The sequence below is a fragment of the Lates calcarifer genome, linkage group LG6 (assembly GCF_001640805.2).
Source record: "Lates calcarifer isolate ASB-BC8 linkage group LG6, TLL_Latcal_v3, whole genome shotgun sequence".
Lineage (NCBI taxonomy): Eukaryota > Metazoa > Chordata > Actinopteri > Centropomidae > Lates > Lates calcarifer.
This window is the reverse complement of record NC_066838.1, coordinates 16,014,916-16,042,826: the sequence shown is the minus strand read 5'-3', so window position 1 is coordinate 16,042,826 and position 27,911 is coordinate 16,014,916. Positions and strand designations below refer to the sequence as shown.

Here is a 27,911-nt window from a genome sequence, read left to right as displayed (position 1 = left end):
ATCCAAAGAAAACAGGACACATTTGCATAAAGTAGTAAGTATTTTATTTACTTTTTCAGGCTTGAATATGTTTCATATGAAAGGCAAAATTAAAATGAATACTTTTCCTCTCCATGGTTTAGGCACATTACAGAAAGGCGACTGTAAATGAGACTGTCAGTAACAAAACAGACAAGATCGGAGAAAAAAGAAAAAGAAAAAACAAGTGACACTTAAGGGCCCTGTACACCCACACAGGTGTCCTTAGTTATTGTGTTTGATTTGACCTCTTTACAGTTTGTTGCCCCGCCACAACAAAGTACAACAAACCAAACAGGACAGTCAGGGACATGTCAATCAAACGCAGTCCGTACATGCCCACACAGTGCTGAAGAGGAGGTCCGACCAGTCAAAATAAAGTGACACAATACCTGTGTGGGTGTACACCATGGCTGTGCAGGTGCTTTTAGCCCAGCAGGGCAGGTGAATGATGTGGCTTTTAAATGTGATGTGTACACAGACGGAGGCACATGACGTTTAGCAGACAGGTCAGCAATAAGAGAAAATGCAGCATTGGAGGGAGAGCTCTCCACAAAAGACCATTCATCCACCGCTGGAGGAAAAATAAATGTAATATGGAGGAGCTTTGGGATTAATATTGGCGTGCAAACACACACACACACACAACAAAAGATGCCAAAAATTTTCAGTGAGACCTCAAGTATTCACTCCTGTCCCTGCTTTTACCTTAAATCATACCATATGGCTTAGGTGTGTCTCAGTGGTCAAACACTGAGTGAGAATACTGAGTTTACGTCATAAAGTCGTCACATACGAACAAAGAAAACACTGTTTCTGATGCAAACCTGGAAAGATACCACCATCAGTTATAAGGGCTCACTGAAGGCCCAGACCTCTAACCCCCCCACCCCCTCAATCCCCAAGCACCTTTACCATCCATCAGCCACAGCAACACAGCTACAACAAAGTCTAAAGCATAGACTGTGCCTGTTCCTCTCACTCACTCACTCTCTCTCAGAAAATGACAACTCTCTGCACATTTAAAGATTTAAGGGCACCAACATTTACCTCAAGAGAAGTCTTAATTACCGAGTTAACCTAACATTTATGAGGAGAAGCCAGAATGAGGATCTAAAGTTGGGAATGATGAGTTGTGGAGTGTAGCGATTGGCCTTCACTCTTGAGCCGGTCACATTTTTGCACATTTCATCACAAATAAAATTCATGGGCAGTGACCACTTAACTGTGTCTCATGGCAGTGTAACTTAAAAATCCTCACAGGTTTTTTGTGAAGCAGCTTAGTGCTGTGACAAAACTCACCAGAACATCACAACATGGCAGCTAAAACACAGGAGGTCCCTTATGTCTGTGTGTGGTGCTACAAAACATAGCAGCAAGGCGAGCAATATGGCAATAAGATTTCTTTACACCTCACTATGGCAATGCAAACCTTGGCACTTGCTCACTGTTTGGATACTTCCTATTGAACAAATGTTAACAAATGAAAACTAAAACAAGTTGGTCACAGTAAAACACTCTTTCGAAAGGACCTCAGAAACCACTTTGGGAGATGTCCGTTATTAAAACACACTTCTCAAAAATACAGGATTAAAAGAAACGGTTTTTATATTCACTGTAGTCACAGAGCTATTGGGAACAAATTAAAACACTGAATAAAAGGGCCCATCATTTTGTATTAAGACTTAAAATGTCATTAAAAACATCCATGTTTCCAAAACATTCAATTGTAAATCCTGGGAACACAGGGCTGCACAGTTAAACATGTAATAATCTCCATCTCCAATTTCCATAATTACAGTATTTATGGTATACAGACAAATCTGAGACATTTACCATGTGTTCCTCAAACAACTCTGTTATTTCAAAAACTGATCACATTATCCAGCAGTTATCACTATTGTCATTTTAGCTCACAGCCCCTGTGATCCATCCATGATTGACAAGACAACTGTGCTGCCATTAAACGCCTGAAAACACAGGGGAAGATACAAGCAAAAAATCTGAAAGACACAATTATCATTCAACACAGCCCCTTTTTAGGGTCAACACATATCCCTGGTCCTACTGTATCACACAGTGAGCTGTTAGATTCCCTACAGACATGATCATGCAGGAGTAAGACTCTCAGTGAGAGAGACAGATGTTTGAATGTGTCAGACTGGCTTGGAAAGGCGCCTGCGATGCAGGAAAATGGAATGATGTGCAGTTGTTTTGGAATGTAAGTTCAAAATAACATTTTTAAAAAGCCTGGCTGTGCGTGTGTGTGCGTATGTGTGTGCAGACGTAACATATGATGCTGCCTTCTCTTCCAATGCCTCCAACACAAACTGGTTATGACTTCTTCCTGATGCCCTCAAGAAAAAAAAAAATTAAAAAATGTAATATGCCTCCAGGATTAGGGTGTTGGACTGGAGATGCATTCCTCCACAAAGCAGAGAAGAGAGAGACATTTAAAAAAAGCCGTAGAGAGCCCTCATGTTTTACACATATACATTAAAAAAAAAAAAAAGGAAATAAGAAATTAAAAGTCACATTATGAATGTTTAAAGGTTTAAATAATTATAATAATTAAAAACATGGAGACAGGAGCTCTTTGAGAGCAGGTCAGCTGCTGCTGTTCTCTGGCCAACAGCATAGCAGGAATAAATATATATATTCATATACGCCAAATAGAGAAGAGCAAAGAAACTTAACCGGGAAACAGTTTCAAACTGACACCTTTCAGAGCTCTCTCTTTCCCTCCTCTTAGCCTCCAAAAACTAAGCAGCTGTTGTGCACACCTAAAAACACAAGAGAGGACAGCCCGCCCCCGCAAACCACCAGTCCAGAGGTGGAACTTGTTCAGCCTTGTTTTTGTTCTCCTGTGAATGTCTGTTTCTTCTTCCTGTCCACGGTGGTCAGCTTCCTCTCACCGCCCTCCCTCCTCTTATGTCCGAGTCCCTTCCCTCTCTCTCTCGTCAGGCGAGTGGTGAGGAGGCTGGGCGGCAGGGAGAGGAGAGAGGTGGGGAGGGAGGGGGGTAGGAGTGGATGGGGGGGTGGGGGGTGGCTGAAAGTGGGTGTTGGAGAATGGAGGGAGGGAGAGCTGCCTGAAATGTAGGCCAAAGCGGTGGTGGGCGTTTCCATGGAAACAGTGTTCACAGCAGTCAGTGACATCATCAGTACGGGGAGAGGCGACTGGGTGAGGAGGAGCAGGAGGAGGAGGGAGTAAGGATTTATTTTTGGGGGGGGGGCAACAGAAATTCCATCCTGATTGGTTTGGACTTAGACACGGTTCTCTCCGCCCACTCTGGTCCTCCGCAACACCCTGAGGTAAAGACAAAGACAGGAGGATGTCTGGAATCTTCTGTCGCTTGAAAAGGAAAAAAAAAAAAAAAAAAAAAAAAAAAAAATCACTACACACACACCAAATCAACACTCACCTCCTGTTCTGTGGGTCCATGTGGTCCAACAGCGTCTCCTGGGACACCCTGAAGTCGTCCAGGGGGGACTGGTAGCGGGATTCGAAGGAGCCCTCTCTCCCCCTGTAGGCCATGGCCTGGGCCGGTGACTGGGGCAGAGCAGACATGCTGGACGAAGTCGAAGACACCGAGCTCAGGTCCCCGACACGTTCTCGTCCTGCTTGGGTGGACGCCGACGCTGATGTGGCCCCGGCAGCGAGAAACGGGCTCAGAACCTCTCCGTTTTCATCCTGAGAGAAGAAGAGAGATGAAAATGTCAACTGCCACTAATCAAGCGTTCATGTTTTTATAGTTAAATATGAGCTTTAGATCGTTTCGCACAAGCTCTCTTACAAAGAACAGGTTGATATTTTGGGAGATTGATAATCTTGATATCCGTATGGTAAATAATTACTGACCTCCCTGATGTAACAAAATAATGTTTGTCCTTCTCCTCTCCACTGTTGCAAAGTGCTCACTCATGGTGGCAACTGTTGGGTTTCTCTGTTCTAATATTCTATGGTCTTGACTTTAACTAACTAACTGACTAACTATAAGGCTATAGCCAGGAGCTGATTAGCCTAGCTTAGCATAAAGGCTAGAAATGGGGAAACAGCTAGTCTGGCTCTGTCCAAAGGTCTAAGGCTCACTACTGAACATGTTTTACCAGATTTTTTTCATCTGTACAAAAAGATTAGAAAGTATAAACCAACACTTTGTAGTGTTACGTGCTAGACTATTTCTTGGTGCGTGCAGTAAATTACTGGTGTCCAGGAAGTCACCAGGCCTCAGATATAACCCACATCTTTTAGCTTGGGCTGCTTTGGTGTTTGTATATTAGTGTTTGCAGTGTTTATTGATAGTGAAGACATCATGGAACAGGTTTAGGTCTGGCTCAGTAACAAACAGTAGCTCACCCTGCCTCTGATGATATCCATGTGGACTAACAGAGAAGCCAACTCCAGATCCTCGTTGTAGCTGTTCTTCAGAGGTACTGACCGGTAACCTGGTGCCACACAGAGAGACAGAGACACAAGGCTTCTTATCACAGCACAGATTTGGAACACAATTTCATTGAAGAGAACACATTATTGCTGTGTGTACCTGTCTTGAGACGGTGAATGGGGAATGTGGCCTGAGCCAAGAAATTTTGGTCACTGAACATGTCAATTTCATAAACCACAAAGCGTAGGAAGGCAAATGCAGAGTTGCACACTGTGAACTGGAATGGCTTCCGGGGCCACGTGGGGTTCAGGCCGTTATCAGCTGGGGAAGACAAAAAAAGACGATGGAGAGAGATTAGAAGTGTGAGAAATATGGTGTTGTTAGTATAATAATGTTACTTTTCTCAGTAATTATATTACAGTCAGTGACCTGATAAAAATTGTTTTTCTGTGTTACACACAGATTTTAAACCCACAACCACTGAGAAAAACTTATTTGCTTTGCCTCATCACTCCCTCCACTTTCAAAACACAGGGAGGTCCATAAATAAAAAGCAGAAAATAGCAGACATCCTCATAATTTTTTAATTTATTCTGAGTATTACAACGAAATACTGGTTGTTCTTGGGTCAGAATCCACTGTCCATAATTGCAAATTCTTCAAGAAATCTGTCAGCATGAGAATGCCTCCACATCCGGTAAACAGGCCAAACTTTCATTACTTCATGACTTTGTTTAATGATGATTTTGAGTAGAGCGACAACACAAGGACAAATTAAAAGACTAGTGAGAGGCCACAGAGTAGTGGAAATACTTAACTTCCCTAATTCTGACCAATAAACCAACACCATGTATGGAATGGCATGAAAATAAAAGTAATTAGTAGTGTGATTACTTTTCCCACAGATTCCACGCATCACATTTCCACAGATGTACCACACAAAAGTGCAATACAACGCCAAAGCCTTGACTGAAACCTGACAGGGGCTGTGCCCGAACTATGACCATGCTCTGCAGTGTTTTCTCTTTTTATTCCCACACATGGCTTTGTTGTTTGTACAACTTCCTGTTTTTCTAGGACCAGACAGGAAATTACATGTGGGTAATGTATCCAATAAACAGTAACCACTGGTTTCTTCAGTTTTGGCAGAGTATCACTTTATCAGCAGAAGAACGCATGGTTAAAATTAGAGCAGTTCTCACCTTCCGAGTCTGTTTTTTGCTTGCCGCTGTCATACTCTGCCCCACACACTTCGATCTCAATCAGAGGACAAACTATGCCACGTCCGTGCTTGGGCAGATGCCGGGCGCCCAAAACCTTCAGAGGAAAAGAAGAGGAATACAGGTTACTGCTTTAGATCTTGTGTTCAGATTTGACAAGTTCAAAATCTGTGCTCCCTCCAAGAGCAGTTGACACAAATTGCAACAATCAGGCACAAAGGGCTTTAAAACAGCCTTCACGAGTTGTAGGTCTGAAAACCTTTGCATAATGCCATCATACATGCAAACATGCGGTCCAATCCTCATGCTAATGTACCTCTATCTCTAGAGTGACTTGTTCAAGGCCTCGTAGTGTGTGTCTGTCAAACGGATCAAAGTTTTCGTCCCTCATGATGGATGGCTGAAGGACGTAGCCGCTCTTTCCATTCAACATGAACAGGGCTTGGTTCATCTGCATGGGCTTATCTGCATGTGGTAGAGGGAAGAGGAAAGTTAAATTAAAAATAGGTAGCAGGCATGTGGAATACACTGTTTATCTGCTCTGACAAGAAGAAAGATACAGTACCTGCTGTCTGGAAGTTGAGAGCTACCAGCTGAGAACCGCAGAGCCACATCGGCAGCGGGTCGTAGTTAGAGGAGTCTAGTCTCTGGCCTCTGGGGTAGATCCTGGACAGCTGTAGTCGATTGTACTGAAGGAACTTCTTTCCCTTGATCTTGTTGACGTACTTCTCTGCCTTGGTCTCAGGGAAGGATGACATGTCCCGGAAACAGGCCCGCTCTGTGCCGATCTCTACATGAGGCAGGGATAGAAGACAGAGCTGAACTACCGATACTGGTATTGGACATGTATGAAACCAGTCATATCTGTGCTCCAATGTACATTATACAACACGTTTGCAGTCCAGTGAGTGTGTAATCCTTACTATCTTCATCAAATGGCACAGGCCTACAGTAGATGACCAGCTCAGATAATTCCAGTGCAATCTTCTTCCTCCTCTCCATAATCTTCCCCTCTTCCAGCTGTGTACAGAGACAACTTTAAATAAAGCTGCACCAACAGTAACACACATCACATCATTCTCAGTTTGCATTTTCACAAAATTAAATCTGAATGCAGACGCTAGCCTGAAGATTTACTCTTCCCCCAACAACCACTGCCCAGGTGGCTGTACCAAGCAAAACAAAACAGCTTCCAGGTGTGAGTGTGTGTAACACAGCAAACACAAGTCAAAACTGGCTCTTTGAACCCACAGTGTGGCATGAGAATGTGATAAGCCTCAGCCTGCATTTCCTGTCAGTCACGTGATACAGTACAGTTACCTTGGCCTCTGAGGTCATGGTGACCTCGCGGATCTTGAACACCCATTCCTTGAGCTCATCTTGGCTGCTGGCAGCGACTTCCAGCACCGGGCCTGTTCGCATGGAGGCATTCGGCACCAGGGAGAAGACGTGGGGCCTGCTGCCCTTCCCATCAGAACGCACAACTGAAGAGAAGACAGAGAAAAGGGTTAGAAAAACATTTTAACTTGAACTGTCTTCCTACAGCCATCCAAATCCAAAATAATTTTAATGATTTTGCTCAGATATGAAAAGACTGTTGTCTGTAAATGAGTCTAAAACCCAAAATATCAAAATTACAATGGTGTAAAACAAAGACAAGTAGCTAATTTTCAAATTTGAAATGATTAATCGACTATCAAAAAAGTTGCAGATTAACTTTTCTTTTGATCGACTAATCGATGAATCAACAAATCGCTGCATCTCTGGTTAAGTTTTTGTTTATGCAATCAAAATCAAAATAAGAAGCACTCTGGAAACTCAAGACTCCATGTGTGAGGCAATTAGATGTGCTCTCAAAAAGGAAGCCATGTGAAGGAAGCCTTGGAACAAAGTGTTCAAGTTGTAACTAGAGTTTTCCCAAACTACCACTAGATGGAGCCAGGGAGTCACAAAAACACACAGGAACAAACTCAGGTATTAACTGATTAGCAGAGGCCACAATAATGCATGACAGCATGTGCCAACACTAATGGGTGTGTATTGACTGGGCTGGAGGATGTCAATAAAATACCAGATACAGAGCTGTGAGGAAAGCGTGAGTAATAATAAAACAGAAAGGAGAAGAATTAATTATAGAGGAGCTGATAATGGACAAAACAAAAGACAATAAAGAAAGTGGCGATGGTGTCCGTTTGCAATTAGAAAGAAAGAATAAGGAGATTATGTGCAAGCATTTGACAGCCAGAAATGGAGGCTGCCCTCTGGCAAGGTGACTGCCTGCTCTGCAAACCCTGCAGCACAGGAAAACAGGAAGTGGAGGGGCCACTCACCAATCTGACATGAAGACACGTCCACACTTCCTCTCAGCAGATCTCCCAGCGGGCTATTCTCTGTCATCTCCTGCTTGATAGGAAAGAGGAGGATTAAGATAAAAGTCATTGTCCCACTTTTAATGTTATAATGCACATTACCCATGTTTCTTCTGTGACAGTGGATAACTGACAGATGAGTGACGAGGCCTGACCTCACTGTCTCATATCACTTTAAATATACAAATGTTTAGCAGCAGTCCCTCTCTTAGTTTCACACTTCTCACAGTTCTATCAGGTTCTGCCGCTGATGGACTGATCTCCTCCACGTAGTTAGCAGGAAACCACAGCTGCTTCTTCCCTCCACAGTCACCCTTCCACCTAAGAGGGAAAAAAAAAGTTACAAAAAGTGTTGAGCTGGGGGTGGGGGTATGATTGAGCTTTAGTAAAAATTAATAACACTGTAATGTTAAAATAATGCTATGTCAACATTATAAAAATGTATTATTAGCTAATCTGATAGTCCATCCCCTTTGTATGCTTTGGCTCTCCCTCACTACATAAATATCATCTGTCTACATGGATAATTAAAAGCTTCTTCCTGGATGAATGTTGTTAAGCCAGTCACTCACCATCCTCCTTCCTGTTTGTCCACATTAGAGATTATGGCGTTCTTGGTGAAGGAGAGCTCATCGTCTCTCTGGGCTTTATACTCGTACATGGCTCTGACTGTGCACTGAAAAGACAAGACAGGATGGGGTTTTTTTGTTTGTTTTTTTTTTAAACACACATGTTCTCCATCCCCATACACAGGTCCAAAGGTCTAGAGCTCGCTACTGTGTGCTCACCTTGAATGTTGGCATTTGGTTGGCCTCCACATAAAATCCTGGATTCCTGCCCTCATACAGTGACCCGTAGTCTGGCTCCTGTTAGACAACATATCATGTGTTAATAGGTCTTTTGATTCGACTGCGAGTGATTTCACGACAAAATACAAATTACGCTATTTGACACTGCTTACAAAACACTGTCACATTTCTTCTGATTATTATTCCTGATGAGTATTAACCTAGATAATATTTGTCATTTATCAATCTCTAGTAAATATGCCTTAGACTGTACAGTGGTACTTACAGCAGTGCCTATCTTCTCCAGTGTGTCCTCATTGATAGGGTAACGCAGTTTCATTTTACGGTACAGAGGGTGCTTCTCATAGTAGCTGATTAGATCTACTAGGCTGTCAAACTCTGAGGTGCCCAGCACCACGGTCTGACCTTCCTGTTGCACACGACAGTGCTTTATTTTACCCTCAGCCCTGTGAAGAAACCACAGTCATGATATCAGGTACTATGCATTCATTTGAATATTGGTGATTAAGATAATCTTGACCATTTGTCTTTCTTTCTTTTCTACTCTCTTTCTAGCACATTTAAAAGGACCCTTAAGTAAAAAACTTGAGATACAAAAACAAATATCACTTTTTAGGGCAACAGGACCGAGCTACCTGAAGGAAATGGCAAACGAGTTGGGTTCTGCCCTCTTCCTGACAAGGAAAGCCCCGTCACGAGGAACCCTCATCAACATGTTTTCAGCATGGCTCCTGGAGAGGTTGGCATGGTACCACCTGATGTGAACAAGACAACAAAGACAGACAGACAGAAGATGATTGCAGGGACACAACTTTTCACTTCACACCTCGTTTATTATAGGTGAGGTCGTCAGCCACCCATGTACAATGTCAACTGTAGCTCTAAAATGACAACAAAAAGCACATCACTGAAGGTCAGTGCCCAGTGCTCCATAATTCCACATTATTTCCAATCCCTGTTAAGACTCACTCTTTGCTTTCGTGGGCATTGGTCTGAGGTACTGGCTCAGTCAGCTTCATCTCAAACTCGTTGCAGCGCAGCGCCACCTGCTGGTAGTGGGTGATCAGGGCAAAGAGCGTGTCGAACACCAGGTTGTCAGTCAGGTAGAACTTGGGGCTGCCGGCCTCCTGACGTGAGTGGATACGACAGTGCTGCACCCGCCCTGACCGCCTGGTTCAGAGATGAGTGAGATGGAGAGAAGAGAGGCTTATCATTAGACCTTTATGACCACGTGAGAACGTGCTGAAAAACACCATCCCTGTTGTTAACCTTGAACATGCCGCACTGAGTGTCTATAAGTTGTTTCGATACATTGAGAGTGAATCATACACACACATATTGATTAGCTTTGCAGTACCTCCACTCATGCAGAGCCTGTGCATTAGCAGAAAGAAGGTGAAAGATCACACTTCAGACCATGAAAACAACCACATTCAATCAATGATGGAGAGATTGAAATTGACTGATCTGCAAATGTGTCACTCTCCTATTTGCATGAGTTGAGCCTATGGAACACACAGAATGAGTATGGGAGAGTTCATGTTGCTGTGATATACAATTCTGCTGTTAATTTCAAACGGTAAATGATCAATTAAAGAAGTGTACGTTTCTAAATAATACTCCCAATCAATTTTAGCAGTTTAGTGTATATTACCATCCAGTTATATGCAGTGAACACAAATATCCATTTCCTATTATAACCAATAATTCTGTCTATATACTTCCGCCCCATTTACAGCCCATTACTGCCAAACAAATGCAGCTGCAGTCTGTGGAAAGTGCACTGGAATATTATGAATGGCAAACTGTGTGCACTATACCAGAACGACAGTGTGTAATCTCCCACAAAGGTCTCGCTCTCTCGGACCAGGAAGGAGCCGTCAGGAGCTCCAGTCTCCAGGCAGTACTCAGACAGCAGCCTCTCGGCTATCTGCCGCCCGTCCCGCCCTGCGCCCAGCTTCCCGTGGAACCATTTCTCCGTCACGTGCTGGTCCATACCATTGGACACCTGGGGGGTTAGGAGACAGAGGGAGATGCCGTTAAGCTCATAGCTATCAACTGACTCCACACATGCACAAACAAACAATATTAAATAAGACATGAATCACGGTACTGCTCATGCTGTATGTAAATTGAGGGCAATGTCTGGTCCTGCTACAACTACAAGTTCAAAGTCTAGCACTTTTCATCTCTATGTATCTATGTGTGTACTTCTCATCTATCAGGCCTACTAACCTCTCTGTGCTCCTCTTCATCGTCGTTACCCTGGTTATTGGAGGTCTCTTCTGAGTAGTAGATCTTACTGCTGGTCAGGACAAAGAAATGAGGGTACCACTCCTGGGGGAAGAAAGAGAGGACGAAAGGGAGAGAGACAGTTTAAATGAGTCTGAATTAGATGAATTATTGAGAGGATCCATGTGTTGCTGAAAAGTGGCCAAAGTAAGCAGAAAGAAGAAAGTGCCATTTTTTAAACAAAGAATTCTACAGACCAAGAAAAACAGTTCATAAAGTCAAGGCATGGCTCCAAGAACAAGCCTGACCCAGTTATAAAATAGATGTTAATCAGAGAAGAGTGGTAAGATGCAAGATTATGATGAATCTTTGATTTATTACAGCTTAAAACCAAACACTTAACAGCAAAAACAACACAGGGAACAGGCTTGGTATAGAATCTAGCTTTTCAAGCTCAGCATTCGAGGCACGGCTTAAACCTGGTGAACATGCTTACATGGTTAATGGGGTCTTCAAGGTACAGGATGCCATTTTTGATGGAGTTGCTGATATCATTCTCTGAATAGGGAGTGGAGGTGGACACCTCCTCGTAAGCACTGCCTTCTGCAAGCTTCTTATGCTGCAGGAGATGAAGGGAGAGGAGGACAAATCAGAAAACATTGGAAAAACAAAAAAAGGGATCAAATGATTGACTGCAGTTGGCTCCTGACCTTGATGAGAATTTTTCTCTTGAGCTGGTTGGGTGAAGGCAGACCATCTGCTGCGATGTCCACCGCCTTGGTCAGAAGCATTTCTCCAAACACCTTCTTAAAGTGAGTGGCCATATTCCTCTGCTGCACAATACTACAGTGGTCCTCAATGGACAGGATGATGGGATACCTGAGGGAGGAGCACAGATTTAAGAGTGGCAAGTTAAGAGAAATTCCCTCTTAATCTGTGCTCAGGTCTATTTTCTCACACACTACAATGATGATGACGCCTGTCTGCATTGTTTCATCGTACATTTCTGTGTTGGTATGATCTCTCTTAAACCATGCCATCTCTTATCTCTTCATCATCACTGATAGCTGTAAAAAGAAACAGGGCGGGCTGCGCTCATGGAGACTCACTCGGATGTGACGAAGGCATGCTCTTTAATGGTGGCCAGGACATCACAGAACTTGATTTTTGTTGTGAGAGTGTGTCCATGGTAGATGACTGGCATTCCTTCAGGACCATCCCAGCAGTCCACTGAAAATAAACACACACACAGCACGCAATGTCATTTTTTCTACATAGCTGTATGCTATACTATATACATGTCCTGCAGAGTTACATAAGAGTTTTACGACCTTTAAACTTGAAGGCACACAAGTTTATGTCATGTTTGTTTACTCCAGCATGAGGCCAAGTGAGCCTTTAACTCACTATAAACCAGTCCTATTCATAAAAACCTGCTTGACAAGGGTTTGGCGTAAAGGTAATCTATAGCACTGTTCTGTAACAGTAAGTGTGTGAGAGTGTGGGTGAGGGTGTGGCGGCTGCATTAAAAGTTGAACTGTATGGAGGAGGGCCAAGAAAGTTAATTACTAGGTTGAAAAGCAAGTGGCGGTGATTTACTGTGTGTGTGTTTTATGCGTTTACCCACATTCAATACAGCGGCAGCCCATCCTCAGACAGCGAGCATATGCCTCCAGGGAAGATTCACTGGAAAACTGGTCTCCTGTCAGGTAGCTAAAAATAAGCAAGTAACGTCAGAGTGCGCACGCACACACACACACACACACACACACAAAAAAACACACATCTAACCAGTTTTTCAAAGGATTCACATGTCAGGGACTTTACCATGAACACACACAACTTCATATGGTCGTAGCCTAAATACATTGACACTGCTAAATCAAAAGGGCTCTTTGTCTTTTGTTGACTGAAGTAAACACGTCTTAGTCATTCAGCTGGTCAATTCAAACATAATCAAAGCAACATGGCAGTTTTCATTCCACAGCTCCAGTGTGTATTGTTTCACAACTGGCACAGAAGGTTATCATTTGACCTGCCTTTCACACACTTTTCAATGGGAGGAAAAATACATTTTCCTGCGAAATACACGCCTGGGTCTCATTCTGGGACATAATTGTTAAATAATACACTTTCATCTGATGTATGAAGTCAGTTCAAAAGCCCTCTTTGGTTAGAGGTTTCAAGAGAGGACGCCAGACTTCAGAGTTCCCAGGCCGTAATTACAATTGATTGAACTAAATGTAAGTGTAAATATCCCCCACCCCGCCATCCTTACGTGTTGTGCGAAGAGGAGATCCAGTAGTGGGACAGGGGGTTGTTCATATTCTCAGGACACACTTGGTCCAGGGAGGAATCCCAGATGGTGTTCTCTTTGGAGAACAGATACGTCAGGAACTACACAGGAAAAAAGAGAGCAATGAGAATGCTACTATCAGTCATTCATTGTGTGAAATACCTTTTTCAAAATGTGCAATATCTATATTTAGTTCAATCTGTCTCTATGTATATAGTCCTGTGTATATTACTCCTTTGGTCATATTTTATTTACATTGTGCTGTTCATACTACTCTTGTGTTTATTATTTTTTATAATATTATCTTGCGTATACCTTGTTTTTTACTTGTATTTATCTCTTTTTTCTATCTTTTCAATCTCTGATGCTGCTGCAACAATGTAAATTTCCCTGTAGTGGGACTAATAAAGGATTATCTTATCTTAAATGTATGCATTTTCCTGTACTTGCAGATTCACAGACGTAACTAATGTTTTCCTGGGGAAGTCTCCAAGTGACTGGGACTGTCTTTCTTTGGACTTCCACAGAGTCAGATTGCACTAAAGTCAGTATTCTCTCTGAAGACTACCCTTAATTCACAGCAATATACAGCTGATGTAACAATGTAAAAAATAATAATACAATGCAATGAGTGTTGTGAGCAGATAAAACAGGGTCCAAACACCTCTGAAGCAAGTCTGACCTGGTGCCTCACCGGTCCAAGGCAACTGGGAAGCCGAAAGCATCACTGAGTAGAACTTTAACAGGTAGTTTAACCCACATTTGCACACTTTTTGTATGCTTGAAAGCCCTCATGTAGGGCACACTGCCAGGATCAGACCCAGCCTTGGACCACAAGGATGTTGAGTCTATGTCTGCAGCAAGACTACTCCAAATAAATAATTTTGTGCCATATTTACAAGTGATGAAGCATCTCCTGTGAGTACTGTTCTCTCAAAACCTAAGAGGCAAATCCTCAATGAATGTACAATCAAACCCTAACTAAACCTACATCATACATTTCAATGTATTAATCTACCTATACTTTAAACAGATGTGACAGTGCAGTGGAACACATGCATTTCCTAAATAGTATATAAACATTCATAAATATCTGGGAAACCACATGCATATGTTAACAAGTGGGGACTGTATAAGTTAGTGGTGTTCTCCAGCAGTCTCACCCTCCAGGTTGGTAATAAATGACATCTGATTTTTTATACAAACAGAATTTGAATGTATTTGTTATAATCTTCAGAGTTAGACAAGTTATGTTTGGCTTTCAAAATCAGCCCACCTATGATGCACGAATCCTCAGTTGGGGATTTGATATGAATATAATATTAGCAGAGTTCAAGCTTAAGTAAAGGTAGAGTTTTACTGTGTATGTCAGCTATTATGAGCAGACTTGACATGATGACAGTGAACACTTCAGTTAAGTCACAGCATGTGTATCAGAGGTCTGCAGAGTTGTGGTCAACGAGGCCAGATGGTGATAATTTCTATTCAGTCTGTGGCATAACAGTAGTAGTGGTGGTGGTGGTATTTGCTGTCCTATCAGTACACTGTAACACTGCACAGCTCAAGCAGCGCTGTACTTCACCCTGCACTTTAGCCTTTCATAGACATCCCAGTGCAGGTCAACAATAATAACTTTTCTTATTATTAAAAATGTTGCTTCTTTAGGTGTTATTCTCAGCATGGCCGCAGCCTGTTCACCTGCTACCTAAACTAATATAACCTCAGGCACAGAGAGACAGCTCAAACTCCAACTAACACCAGCTTCCTCTTTTTTTAAAAAAAAAAAGAAAAAAAAAAAAAGTCAATCATAGCTTTACAGTGACCACAAAAAGCATCCCTTGCCTTCTGCAGAACTCTCACACAGCGCCACAGTCAATAACCTTTTCCTATCTGTGTGGGAGGAGGTGCTTTAGGCTCATGGCTATCCATGTCAATTTCAGAGCATAGTCCACCCACACTAACAACATTGGAAAAACATAACAGGCGAAAAACATGCTTGAATTTCCCATTAGTGAGCAAAGACCCTAAAAGAGCAAGAAAAAAGGTGAGAAAAAGAGGGGAAAAAAAGAAAGTGTCAGGGGGTGGTGAGAGTGCATCTACCTCCTCTTGGTAGAAATACGGCTGCTCCACTTCTCTCAGGGGGTCTTTCAGGTAGCCGAACATAAACTCCTGCACCTTGTTGTTGTCTGTAGCCCACATTTCCTGGATTAACACGTACGAACACAGACATATTGGAGCACGCAAACGAAGCAAATCTGCAATAAACCAAAATGATCAATGGCCCGCAGGGATTACCTTTTGAGCTTCCAGGAGGAAGCTCTTGAAGTCCTCTAGGGAGATCCTCTGTTCTGGTCTGTCAGTGAACCTGGCAGAGAAAGTAATGGTTCACTTCAGTAAACACACACACCCGTGACGCTGCAGAAAGATTCACAGTGTTTGTGTATGTGTTTAGTTTTGACCTACCTTTGTAGAAAGGGGATCTCCATCTGAAAGATTAGTCAAAAAGGACAATTTCTGTTAATCAATCAAAGTGCTCTTTCCGTGTATATTGTGCTAATCATGTAGATGGACATAAGACATCCTGTAGGGGGCTGGGTGGTTAGTTGCGGGGGGGGGGGGGGGGGCACTGAGGTCATCCATTTAATCTGACCCCAGCCTGCCTGCCTGCCTGCTCATCTCTGTGAGTGTGTGTGTGTATCCTAATGGCCTCCACCAGAGGGGTTTGGTGGGTTTTTAACTGGTCCATATTGATCCCACAGCCATTTGAGAGCAGACAGATGGGGGAGGATGGGTGCCTTGGCAGGGCATCAGATGGGGAGCCAGGGAGGGGGTGGGGTGGGAGTGAAAGTGCTGGGACAGAACTATCTGTGGATACATAAAATGACCACACTTACGTTTTTCTGAGCATCAAACATGAGGCTGCGATAGAGCTGGGCGAACTGACTGTAGGACACGTCTCCGTTCCTCAGCTCTGAGTCCTTCAAAACAAGCAGCCACGCGAGAGGGAAAGCAAAAAACGAACGTTAATGACAAATCATAAATCTTTAGCCTCCAACAACTTCATGTTGAAAGGGAAGTGGGCAGAGGGATGGGAGTGGATTGGGGGGGAGGGGGTCTGTGATAAGTAGAAGGAGGTTACCGGAAGTTTCTCTCGGAGGAACCTCATGTTGGGCACCCTGTAGTTGACCTGGCTCAGCATGTTCTTCAGATCCTTACAGGATATCCTAAAACACATATACACATTTCGTCAAAAAAAAAAAATCAAACACAAACATGGACATGCAGGCACAATAAATGCAAAGACGTCTACTAACTCGCACACACAGACTCACTGAAAACTTGCCAACACCCACCCCGCATGCTCTGCTGAGGCTTTTTGGCTTCACTTTTACTACCACTAAGTCTGGAATTTTGGCCCAGAGAAGACAATGCCCTCGCAGCGTTAACAAAGGCTCGCTCTTTTGTCAGGGATATAACAGACAAACATCTCTGTGCATCTCCTCCATCCTCTGCAGTCTGTTTCCTGCTGCAGGAAGAGGTGCTGGTGTGTGTGGCTGAGAGCTCAGTTCCTTCACTACACCTCAACAGAGCCGTCTCTCTCTGTCTCACAAACACACAGACACCTACCAGCCTGATTTCTACTTGCTCTAGATGTTACACTAGGGAAAGGGCACCCAACTGGTGCACCAAACAATTGAGTTACATCTAATTAGGTCCATTTCCTGTGAGGGTGATCTGATTTACTCTGCAGTTTTCATCTTATAACTGAGCCGTCTTACCTGTCTTCTCTGTTGCGATCAACCGCATAGAACTGTTTGCGTAACCACCTAGAAAAAAAGAATTACAAGATTAAATGCAAAAAAAAAAAAGAATAAAACAAAAACAAAAATGATGAACGTTGTTAAGTAACAATGCCTCCTGTTCGTATCACCTTCCAGCTACTTGAGCGTTGCATGTGGTGTGTATTTATGTTAGTGTTGTTTACCTCTCTATCTGAAGAGGTGTTGGTGACTTCAGCGTGTCAGCCACAAGCCAGGTTAAACCCTTCACCCACATGGTCATCTCCTCATCAGATGTTGCTGAGAAAAAAGCAGCACATGATTCTCTTTTGACTGTAAAGAGACTGTAAAGCTCTTGTGATCTATGATCCTTGGCAACACAACTAAAATTGACTTGACTTAATAACAGCATTAAAACTCCATCAAATTTTGAACTGCCAGCCTACACCAGCTTTTGTGTTGGTCCTTGTCTCTACATTTAATAAATACAAAAGAGTTAGAAACAAAAATGTGAACAGCTATGGTAATAATGGTTGGCTGGTGGAGGTGTGTAGTTCATGACCTTAACCAGAGGTATTCCTGTTCAAAATATGACGGTAAGATGAAGTAGTAATGTACGAGTTGTATCTGAGTGTATGTAAGCCTCTCACTGTGAACTGTGCGTACCTGCCAGGCTGAGTGATTTAAGGCGAAACTCAGTTCCATACAGGATGACAAAGCAGTGCGCCTGGTCCGTCCGTGCTGCTGAGTCCTCCACGTAGCGCTCAAAGTCCCGGGACTTCTGTCCAGGTCGGATCTCCTTGATCTCTCGAATGTCGACTGGGAACACAGACGCACATGCAACAGTTAGCGAAGGACAGAACCATCATTTCCCCAGAAAAGCTGGGCAATATGGATGAAGTTAAATTCATGATATTGGTAAAATGTTCCTCATTCTGTTTATGTTGTGAACAACAGGGCAGGATACCGGCACAGATCCAAATTCAAATCAGTTCTTGATGATTCACTTGCATCAGCTAAAAGCAAATGTTTGTGCACAGTGCTTCTCAGAATTGATCCACATTCAATAAATGAGCAATACTGTTGTTTCCTTGCATACATAATAACATTTTACAAGAACATAATCATTCCCACTTGTCGACAACATTTTTGTTGACTCGCGTTCTTTTCAGTCACAACATGTTAATATTGATTTGGACGAGAGAATCTTGTAAAAAGACAACACAATGTGATCATGTCTTCACTAAACCACTCAAAACACAACATATAGGAGTTTCAAGCCCCATGACCACATAAAACAATGAAACCGAGGCCTTGACATGAACCACATGTAGTTACAATTCTATTGAAGACATAAAGTAGACATCGTATGGATTTCATATGAAGATGATGATGAAGTTAGCGACCCCAAATTAACCTTGGTTTCCCTTTTACCTCTGAGATCAAATGAAACCAGCACTTACTAATATGCAAACGAGACACCTTGGGAAAGGCACATCAAATCACTTTGTAATGGGACTACCTGGGTTTTTCAAACCCATTGCAGACATATTGTATTTGGGTAAGTGTGACTTTAAGAGTGCTTGTAATGGTTTTAATAATTTACAACACAAAGGGCATATGCCATTTAACTACACTGCAAACCAAGCTCATATTTAGAGCCTAATTGTACGTCTAATTTCCCGTACATTAGACTGTTACAGAAAAGCACTGCAAAGACTGCTTCATCGTTTGTCTTTAGGAATGATACTGAGATAAAAGAGCTGGTATGATTTAGTCTTGTCTTCATTTATGAGCAGTTAAAAGCAGTCAGAAACTTTGTGAAAGTGTTAGGCTGTAAAGAAGCTCAACAGGTTCCTATCAGCCATACATTAGCAGCAGTTAAAGATCTACAACCAGGACTCTCCTGCTAAACACACAGACACACAAACGCACACTTTTTTCAACTCCTGCTCCTCTTCCTGCACCCGAACCACACATCCTGTGCTTCTGTCGCCTACACACCACATCTGTGCTTGCGTATAGGTGAGACTGTGCATATTCTTTTCTCAAGCATTAAAAAAAAAGAAGTATGTCTTCTCATGCAGAATTTCACCAGGCTGCACTGAGCTCTAATCATACATCATATCTTAGTTTACTTTACCCGCTATACAGGCCAGCAGACTTCCGCTGAGAGCAGGGCGGCTTTGACAGGCTGATCTGTTACAATATACTTTTAGTCGTTTGAGTCAAAATATTTGGAACCTGCCTCAGACAGATGCAGGAAATAAAGAGATAGCCAGAGGTGTAACCTTACTAAAGGTCGAGATGAGAGGAGGTATCCTGCAACACACTCCCACACTTCCTCCAGAGCACCGTCCTGACTTCCACACCATTTCTACTACTCATCCTCACAAGGGTTAGTTTTGCATGAAACCGTTCAAAACCACTGCCAGGAAAAAACCTGAGTTTCGGGAACACTTGATCGGTTTTGATACTTTACTTTTACTACAAGCAGCCATACAAGAACTGTAAAGAAAAAAAAAACATACAGTCTAGTGGTGAAACAATTAGTCAATTAGTTGCTACCAACTTTATTTAATCATAGTTTCTGAGTTGTTTAGGTCAGTGAAAATCTGAACGATTGAATATATCACGTTGTGCTTTAGGAAACTGTGATGGGTATTTTTCAGCATTTCAACCATGACATTTATTATAGACTAAACATTTAACTTATGAATGAATAATCAAAAGGTTAACTGACAGTGAAAATAATCATTACACACAGTCATTCATACTCTAAAACTGCTTGAGTGTGGTTTAAATCAGTAGCTATGATTAAAGAATAACAGGCCAACTGCCAACTGATGCAAACTTTTGGTAAATGATAGGTTGATACGACAGACAGACAAAAAACAGGTTTAATCGGCACCAAGTCCTACTCCTCATTCAGACAAATTGAATGACCCTCATCACATCTTCAGATTGTTCAATGCATCTCAACAGCGGTCACTGGCTGTGCGTTGTAGAGGAAGGAAAACTACAACTGAGTGATACTGACAAATAATCATGTGCTATCATTCTACTTGCTGATGCAACTGTGATATAAATTACATTTATAGCTGCAACGATCAGTCTACTGCCAGAAAATGAATCGACAACTATTCTGATGAATCGTTTGTCAGTTGTTTGTAACTTTTGAGTGACTGTGTAGTCCACGGCCTGACACTGTTTCAGTGAACACCTCCACATCAGCTGATCATATCAGCTCCTTTGATATCACATCGGATAAAATTAAGCAGAGGACTTTACCCCTGACAAATAACTGTCATGCAGCCCAATGGATTTTGTTCCCCTTTCCAAAACGGTATAAATGGAGCAAGTCAACTGTGGAGCTGTGCTTGTTTTCCAGTGACACAACAACCTGATCTTTATTAGAGTGCTGTTACACATACATAAGCAACCTAAAGGCAGATGCTGATTGTGCAACCTCCCTGATGCCTGCGGGTTAATGTCCGACTAACCTGTCGATAAATATTTTGGAAATAAACTGGGCTGGCAGCCAAATGTGTGACTGAAAAAAGGAGCGGTGTTGTCATCCAGAAATGACATCAGACATCTGAGGCGACAAAGCATGTGCGTGTCCTTCGCGGGGGGTATGGAAAAAGCAGGTCACAGTGATGACAGTTTCCACAGACGTGTGCAGGTAATTCTATATTACTGAAAAGTCAACAAAAACTACCTGATGATTTCCTCACTATTTACAAGGTGCTTTTCTGAAGAAATTTCCAGGTGACAACATTTATGTTATTTAGTGTTAAATGCAGGTCAACATCGGTTCATCCATGACTAACGTAACGTAAAGTACGTTGTTTAAATGATTGGTGACACTTGCTCATTCACACTCCACTGAAAGACATACTGAACAGTTCCCCAATATCCTCTCCTGAATACACCTCATACTCCTAGGGTCAGTTCACCATTCAAGTTAGGGCTACAACTAACAGCTATGTTCATTACAGATTAATCTGCTGACTACTATTTCAGTTAATCATTTAGTCTGTAAAATGTCAGGCAGTAGGGTAAAACATCCATTCCAGTTTACCAGGATCTTAAATGACTTCTTCAAATGTCTTGTTTTGTCCAAACAACAATCCAAAGCCAAAATACATTCAGTTTACAGTTAAATGAAACGGCGAATACTCACAATTCAGAAGCAGTAACTAAGGACTTGATGGCAGTTTTGCTTTAAAAAATTACCTACAATCAATCATCAAAATAGTTGAAAATTATTTTTCTGTTGATCGCCTTATTGATTAACTGACTAATTGTTTCAGCTCTAATCCAAATAATAACTGCAAAGCCATGCATGATCAGAGCTGTCAAGTACTGGAGTTAGCATGTGAATTGTCCTACTGTGACATTAGTGGATCAATTCTGCAGTAGTTGTAGCATGCCATCATTGCAGTGTGAAAAATCTGGAGTCATGTCTGTCAAAGTTAATTTGGTGTCACAGTTGTGTGTTAACTGACTGGTTCAGTCAGTCCTGCAGGGAAAGCTCAGTGTGAGAGGGACAGGCGCCTGACAGAGCACCGAGTGTGACTTGTTAAATGTAGGTTGAGCACCAATTTACTGTTTATCAGAGAGGCCTTGTGGAAACACCAACACAGACCCATATTCAGACTTGTGCCGTATGAATCATTACTTACCACAGACGTGTGTATCTGTAGATCTATCTTACGCCTATTAAGGTGTTAAGTACATTACGTATGTTTGTCCTACAACTTCATTAAGAACTGTGTAATTATAAAGAACCGAAGAAGTAGTACGTATTCTATGGCTCAGCTGATTTCATATACTGGTTCTCCTTGTCTGGTTTGTGCGGTATAAAATCCTCTATCACAATGTATTTGATTTTATATAGTGGTATCAACATATATTGTGATATGTCATAAACAACAATGTTGATATGGATCCTTTAGATTTGTTTACAGAACTGCACCAATGATGCATACTGAGTAGGACATTTTACAGTTGAAAAATCAACTTGTTGATGCTCTTTGATGATCAAACTATAATAATGGCACTTGTTAAAACCTCTCAAACCTAGTTTGGTATTTCTGTACATCAACTTTTCATCACTCATCAGTCGACACATACATCAGTGTCGATATACCCTAAGTAGGCAGATTTGTTGGAACACCTAGCTTAAACTAATGAAGTTTAATACACAGTCCCTTTGTGGCAATTATAATGTTCAGTTTTTGTTGAAACTGTTGAAAGGAAGTGTTGATTCAACTGCATTATGTTTGAGAATGTAGTTTATGGTGCTGTTGAACTGTACTGCATTATGTAAAGAGGTGCTTCTGTTATTTAGCCTACTCTTATTGACATAAATGGGGTGGACAACAAAACAGAAACACCTATCCCTAAAATTAAAAGTACAATACAACAGCACCACAAACTGCAGCCTCCAAAATGCCCATAAAGGGGAATCAACACCTCTCTAACAGACTGAATGCACACTGAACATTACAACCATCAACAAAGGCAGGATTTACTGCACGACTGCTGTATTAGACTGTGTTCGTTTTAGCTAGGTGTACCTAAAACAGCCAGCTCAGTGTATATCTGCAATAAGCCAATATCAGACAATATACTGGCCAGGCAGATTCATCAGTCTGGCTCTAGAGGTGGTATATTTTCTGTAAATTCAACTGAGCAAAGGTACCTCAAGTAACTTCATTACGCTGATGCAAACCTTGTGTGAACACCAATTATCATTGTAAAGCAGTCCCGCTCACTGATTGGCAACGTTGCCAACTATGGTCTAATACAACCAGAGAGAAGCCTCACAGTATATGCTGTCATACTAATGCTAATCAGTGAAATCAGTCTTTCATTGAATTGAAAGCCTGCAAACTAAAGCCCCCTCCTGAGAAGAGCTTGTAAATATGAGAGGATCTGACGCTGCGGTGGGGTCAAAAACCTGAGACGGGAGGTCTCTCTACCAGGGCATCAATTCATAGCTCGAGAGTGTAAAAACACATGTGGAAGCTCATTCATAAAAACCCAAAACTGGCTCATTCAGAACATGTCAACGTCTAAACTGGTCTCTCAGAACTTATGATGATAAAGAAGCAAAAACATAGATTCAAGTTGATTTGTTAAGAGTAACACAGTAAGGAACCAGATGTTCTTGAGATTATATCATTTAAAAAAAATGTGATTGTATATGTCAGATACTCAAACCTTTACATTTATGACGTGCCCTATATTTCTAACCAGTTTGTTACCACAAATTGCTCTGCAAGACCACATCCTGTTCGCCAAGACAGCCCTACTTTTTATTGCTTCATAATATGATGTGTGTATAAATATCTGCTGCCAGTTATTTGGTTATTAAGCAAGCCTCTCTCTACAAATACAATGATACCACAAAAAAAAGAAATCAATCTGTGGTGAGAGAAAATCTCCCAAAAAAAAAAAAAAAAAAAAAAAAAGCATTAAGGGAAGAAGCAGGTACGCTTCTCAGCACTTTATATTTAGCAGCAAACTAAAGTGCTGTTTCCACGGTTAATGGACATCGTTCCCTCACTGCTATTGATAAGGGGTAAAACCAGCGGGCCAAATGGTTCCCAAATGATCACACACTTCCAGTAAAAACCCTCATATTCTATTTCTGTACATTAATGAGCCGCCTAGGCCAATTTCACATCTCCAAGCATATCAAATGGCAGCTATGAACTCATATGTGTATGAAACCATTCATCACAGAGAAGATGATATGGTGGTGTTAAAAAAAAAAAGACCTAAGCCTAAGCCTACTTTTCTTTTTTTTTATGTGTGTGTGTGTGTGTGTGTGTGTGTGTGTGTGCTCTTTTTGCTGCATCCGGAGCAGAGTGCAGCTGTGCACAAGGCATCCTGCTACCCGAGAGACAGAGAACTTAACGACACACTGAAGCCTCGCGTATCCTCAGTCAGACGCTCTGTTTTGTTAAAGATTAACCTGAACATCAGCTTCCTGGTAAATTACAGTATATTCCTATTACTGTGACAAAAGCACTGCAGGAAGCGTTATTTCTTTCTTATTGTTGACCCTGGACTTGTACTTGAGATGTGATTTATCTGCTTCTGGATAACACTGGGTTGTTCCTTTAATATCCACACCTGCTCTTTCAAAACATTATTGTAATACTACAAAATAAAACTAATCATTGGATTTATACATACTCTAAATGTCAAACAACAACAAACATGTGAACAGACTGAATCCTGTACATTTTAGCAATACAGAAAAACAGTCAGTCAAATTGAGATTAAATAAAACATGTAATGTTTGGTTAATAGTGTATTGTTTTTTCTGAGTGAAATGAACAATTAATGCCTCTACCTGTTTCAGTCTCATTTCCACATTTCTAACCATTATTTCCCTAAATTTTCTTGTGTGGTAATTTCTTCTGAAAGCACTAACAGTCCCCTTAAGTACTGTCGCATTACCAATATTAAAGCATCAGTCAATAATGTTGTGATATGACTTTTAATCTTTCCAGGTTTTAAAGACTTTGAAGGGGACTTCTTAAGTCCTGACTGGCATCATTCTCCAGCCATTCAAAATACCATCATGTCAACACGTCATCTGTGCCCATTAAGTCTTTTGTGAGGCATTCAAGCACCTGACAACTCTTTGTAGTTGTCATATTTCTGAATGTATGTAAACCAACCAGTTCTGGCATGAGTGCTGTCATTTTACAGCCAGCACTCAGGAGCATCACTGTCTAGTTGCGTGTGTATTTTGTGTTTGTGTCCACTTTGCTACTCACTCTCTCCCTCTATTTTATCCGTGCCCCGAGTCCAGATAATAGTCCTGGTCTCCAGCTTGACTTGAAATGTCCTCCTCTCTGGCCGCTGGGACTTCTTTGAATAAAACAGTGTCAGTACTGTCCCCAGCTCCAGGTCTCGGTACAGGTTGTTCATCTCTGTGTCGTTGTCCATCCACGGAACAGGTCCGTTGGAAAAGAAGCCCGAGGTCCCTGCCATGTTCACTTCCCCTGTTTGTTATCCGCTTCCTCTCAGAACAATCTGCTCAGTCCAGGCCTAGACAGGGATACCTACAGCAGCACAAGAGAGAGGGGGAAACCCATGAAACAACAATTCCCCAGGGACTTCTAGTGTGTCTGTGCTGTACACACATTATGCCGCAGTGTTGACACATGATTTAAATAAGAATGCAAACTTTACCACACATGTAGTGTACGCCAAATGTGTACAAGATACAACAAGCATCCAAATGAGTTTCAATTACTCTTGTCTTCATGTATACAGATAATTTAAACAAATATTGTTTATTTTGATAGATACTCCTATTCCTGTATGTTAACATAAAGGTGAAACATTAACTTGTAGTATGAGTATTCTCAAAAAAACTGAATTATATCCAGTTCTTAAATCACATTTTAACAACAATCTTTTGTTAGTTTTCAGGCTACTGTATCTCAAAGATGCATTTATGACTAAAAATAATGAAATAGCGGTGATATATCACACAGACAAAAATTCAGAAATGAAATCAATGACATCAATAATAAACACTTTCCATTTTAAAAAGTACAATTTCTAAGCTTTGTATATGAGCATGCAATGTCTGCGTATTATGTGTTATATTAATAAGAACTTATTTCATGTTTTGAACATGATGGTACATTAGAAACTAAACCTGCAGTAGTAAGTTCAGAGCAACTGTGGTACTACAAGAGCCTAAACATAAAATCAAATGTAGCTATGTTGTATTAAACCTATAGAAAATCATGTAAAAACAGATAAATTGTGTGTTGATATACAAAACATTCAATTTACAGATTTCATAACATGTATGATCTTATTGATTTTCCTACATGGGTATGGTTACTCTGAGTATTGTGTACAAATCGAAGCCAGTCATGTCTCTACATTAATAGTACTATGATTTATCATTAACACTGATGTAAATAAATGACAGCTGCAACCAAAAAAACGTCTGTCAAGGAGAAAACGTGTTAAATAAGCTAATAACATCAGATAACTTACTCTCCAATATGATTTTAGCCTTTTATTAGGCAGTGGAAAGGTTTAATCTGATGCAGACTGCTTTTTTTAAAAACACACACAACCAACAGGCCGGTAACCTGCTGCAGAGGAAAACAAAAGTTTCCTTTGGATACAAGAGACATCACATTATTATTGGGAATACAACTGGTGGCGAATGGCAGCAGCAGAGTGGGATAACAGTGTAACAAGAAACGTCTGGCTATTTTCACAGCGTGGAAACGGGGCCGGTGTGTGCTAGCATTTCGCTGGGCCAAAAGGAGAGAATCATGGCCGGTTTCACCCTAGAAAAAAAAGCCCAGGTAGCAGTAGCTAGTCTGCCCCTTTCTCCCCCCCTCTCTTTTCGCCTTACCGTGCGGAGAAAAATCAACTGGAAAACAACACGTCGCAGGGGCTGCTGTGCTGTACCTACCGCCGCAATCTCGGCCCGACCGCACATCTCCAACGGTTGTGAGGCTGCTCCTCTCTCCTCTCGCGCTCCCGTCGTCTTTCTCCTTCTCCTTTTTTCCCCCCGCAACCCCGGTTTTCCGTGATTAAATCATGGCTAGGGCCTGGAAAGGCGCGGCGTTCCCGAGGACAACAATCCCAGTTTCCTCTTCTTCCCTCCGGCCGTCCATAGAGAGAGGCAGGCACACAGCAAGGACCGTGGTAAGACTACGCAAGTTTGTCTGCTCTCAGATTCAGCCAGCGCATAGGCCCTTCCCCCCTCCAAACCGACCACCAGCAGTGTCAACGGCCCGGAGTCAAAAACCAAGCTTCCGATGTGGGTTTTCATAATTAAAGCCGTGCCAAAAAACTTGTTGCACTGTGTTGTTTATAACAAAGAATAGCTGTCGCTTCAGCTTGTGTCTTTCATTCAGTTATTAATTTTATACTTCAGACATTCGTTTTTTCAATTACATTAGAATTAGATGTCAACGCTGTAAAAAAAAAAAAAGAAGTCAACTACATTTTCAACTACATTTTTGTGACACATCTATGGGCCTTTTTTCCTGGTACATTAGAGTTTCAACACATTTCACAAAGTACGTCATTCCTTGACTCTATCATATAAATTGTAAAAAAAAAAAAATTGTATATCAATGAAAGTTGTTATCATTCACATTATTATTATATTATTTAGACTGAGCTGAGGCAATACCTTGAGGACATAGAGGTAATGTCCAAAAATGCACCTGGCACTTTTAAACAGCTTGATATTCATTTGTTGATGATCATCAGACCTAATGAGAAGAGAGGTACTGACTGAAGGTGCATTTTATTTGTATCTAAATGTAAACCCACCCAGATGCACATGGTTAATGGTTGAGACTGAGACATGATTTGTCAGATTAGATCACTTTTTCAAGTTTCCTGCTCCTTACGAGGTCATGGGATTTTTGGTGTTGCTAGTATACACAAATCATTTATGAGTAGGCACCATGCCATGAATACTTTTATGAACTTCACAACACAGCAGCATTAATTCATTTCATTTATCCGTGGATTTCTAAGGCTGTATCTTAGTGTCTGGGTTACAATAATGGCTGCTCATCACTCAGCGACTTCAACTTAGAACCATTATTGGTGCATTTGACTGTAAATCTTACTTACTTTGTTGAATATTTTGCATCTTCGAAGCTATGTCAACTGTTATAATGTCTTCAACAATTGCATGCAGTCTGTTCTGAAATCCCCCATCCACCTAACTACTGTGTTGATGTAAACAACTTCATGCACTTATTTTGGAGAAAATTGCCC

The 27,911-nt window shown here is 41.6% G+C and overlaps 1 protein-coding gene across 2 annotated transcripts; it reads right to left on the bottom strand.

Moving 5' to 3' along the window:
* Positions 1-27: 27 nt before the first annotated feature.
* On the bottom strand, positions 28-26,852 carry plcg1 (phospholipase C, gamma 1). Of its 2 annotated transcripts, none has more exons than XM_018668120.2 (33): positions 26,584-26,852; positions 24,911-25,198; positions 17,775-17,927; positions 17,315-17,408; positions 17,109-17,156; positions 16,469-16,553; positions 16,224-16,307; positions 15,793-15,815; positions 15,625-15,694; positions 15,430-15,531; positions 13,312-13,430; positions 12,661-12,746; positions 12,143-12,263; positions 11,744-11,912; positions 11,530-11,652; positions 11,037-11,138; positions 10,622-10,809; positions 9,771-9,971; positions 9,437-9,556; positions 9,067-9,247; positions 8,781-8,858; positions 8,565-8,668; positions 8,220-8,313; positions 7,954-8,026; positions 6,944-7,107; positions 6,547-6,643; positions 6,189-6,413; positions 5,940-6,088; positions 5,606-5,720; positions 4,563-4,724; positions 4,376-4,464; positions 3,441-3,709; positions 28-3,325 (listed from the first exon to the last, which is right to left on the bottom strand). In XM_018668120.2, the coding sequence occupies exons 2-33, from the start codon at positions 25,125-25,127 to the stop codon at positions 3,283-3,285; spliced, it is 3,948 nt and encodes a 1,315-aa protein (XP_018523636.1). In that variant the 5' UTR covers positions 25,128-25,198; positions 26,584-26,852; the 3' UTR covers positions 28-3,282. The 2 variants fall into 2 exon arrangements, with proteins under 2 accessions (XP_018523636.1, XP_018523638.1); XM_018668122.2 differs by having other exon boundaries at positions 7,954-8,023; positions 26,584-26,851.
* Between the last annotated feature and the right edge of the window lie 1,059 nt (positions 26,853-27,911).

Coding starts and splice junctions, on each gene's coding strand:
- plcg1 (XM_018668120.2), bottom strand. CDS start 25,127: ATGGCAGGGACCTCGGGCTTCTTTTCCAACGGACCTGTTCCGTGGATG. Junction 17,157..17,314: donor ACACCTCTTCAGATAGAGAG/GTAAACAACACT, acceptor CTTTTTTTCTAG/GTGGTTACGCAAACAGTTCT. Junction 13,431..15,429: donor CGTATTTCTACCAAGAGGAG/GTAGATGCACTC, acceptor TTTCCTGTGTAG/TTCCTGACGTATCTGTTCTC.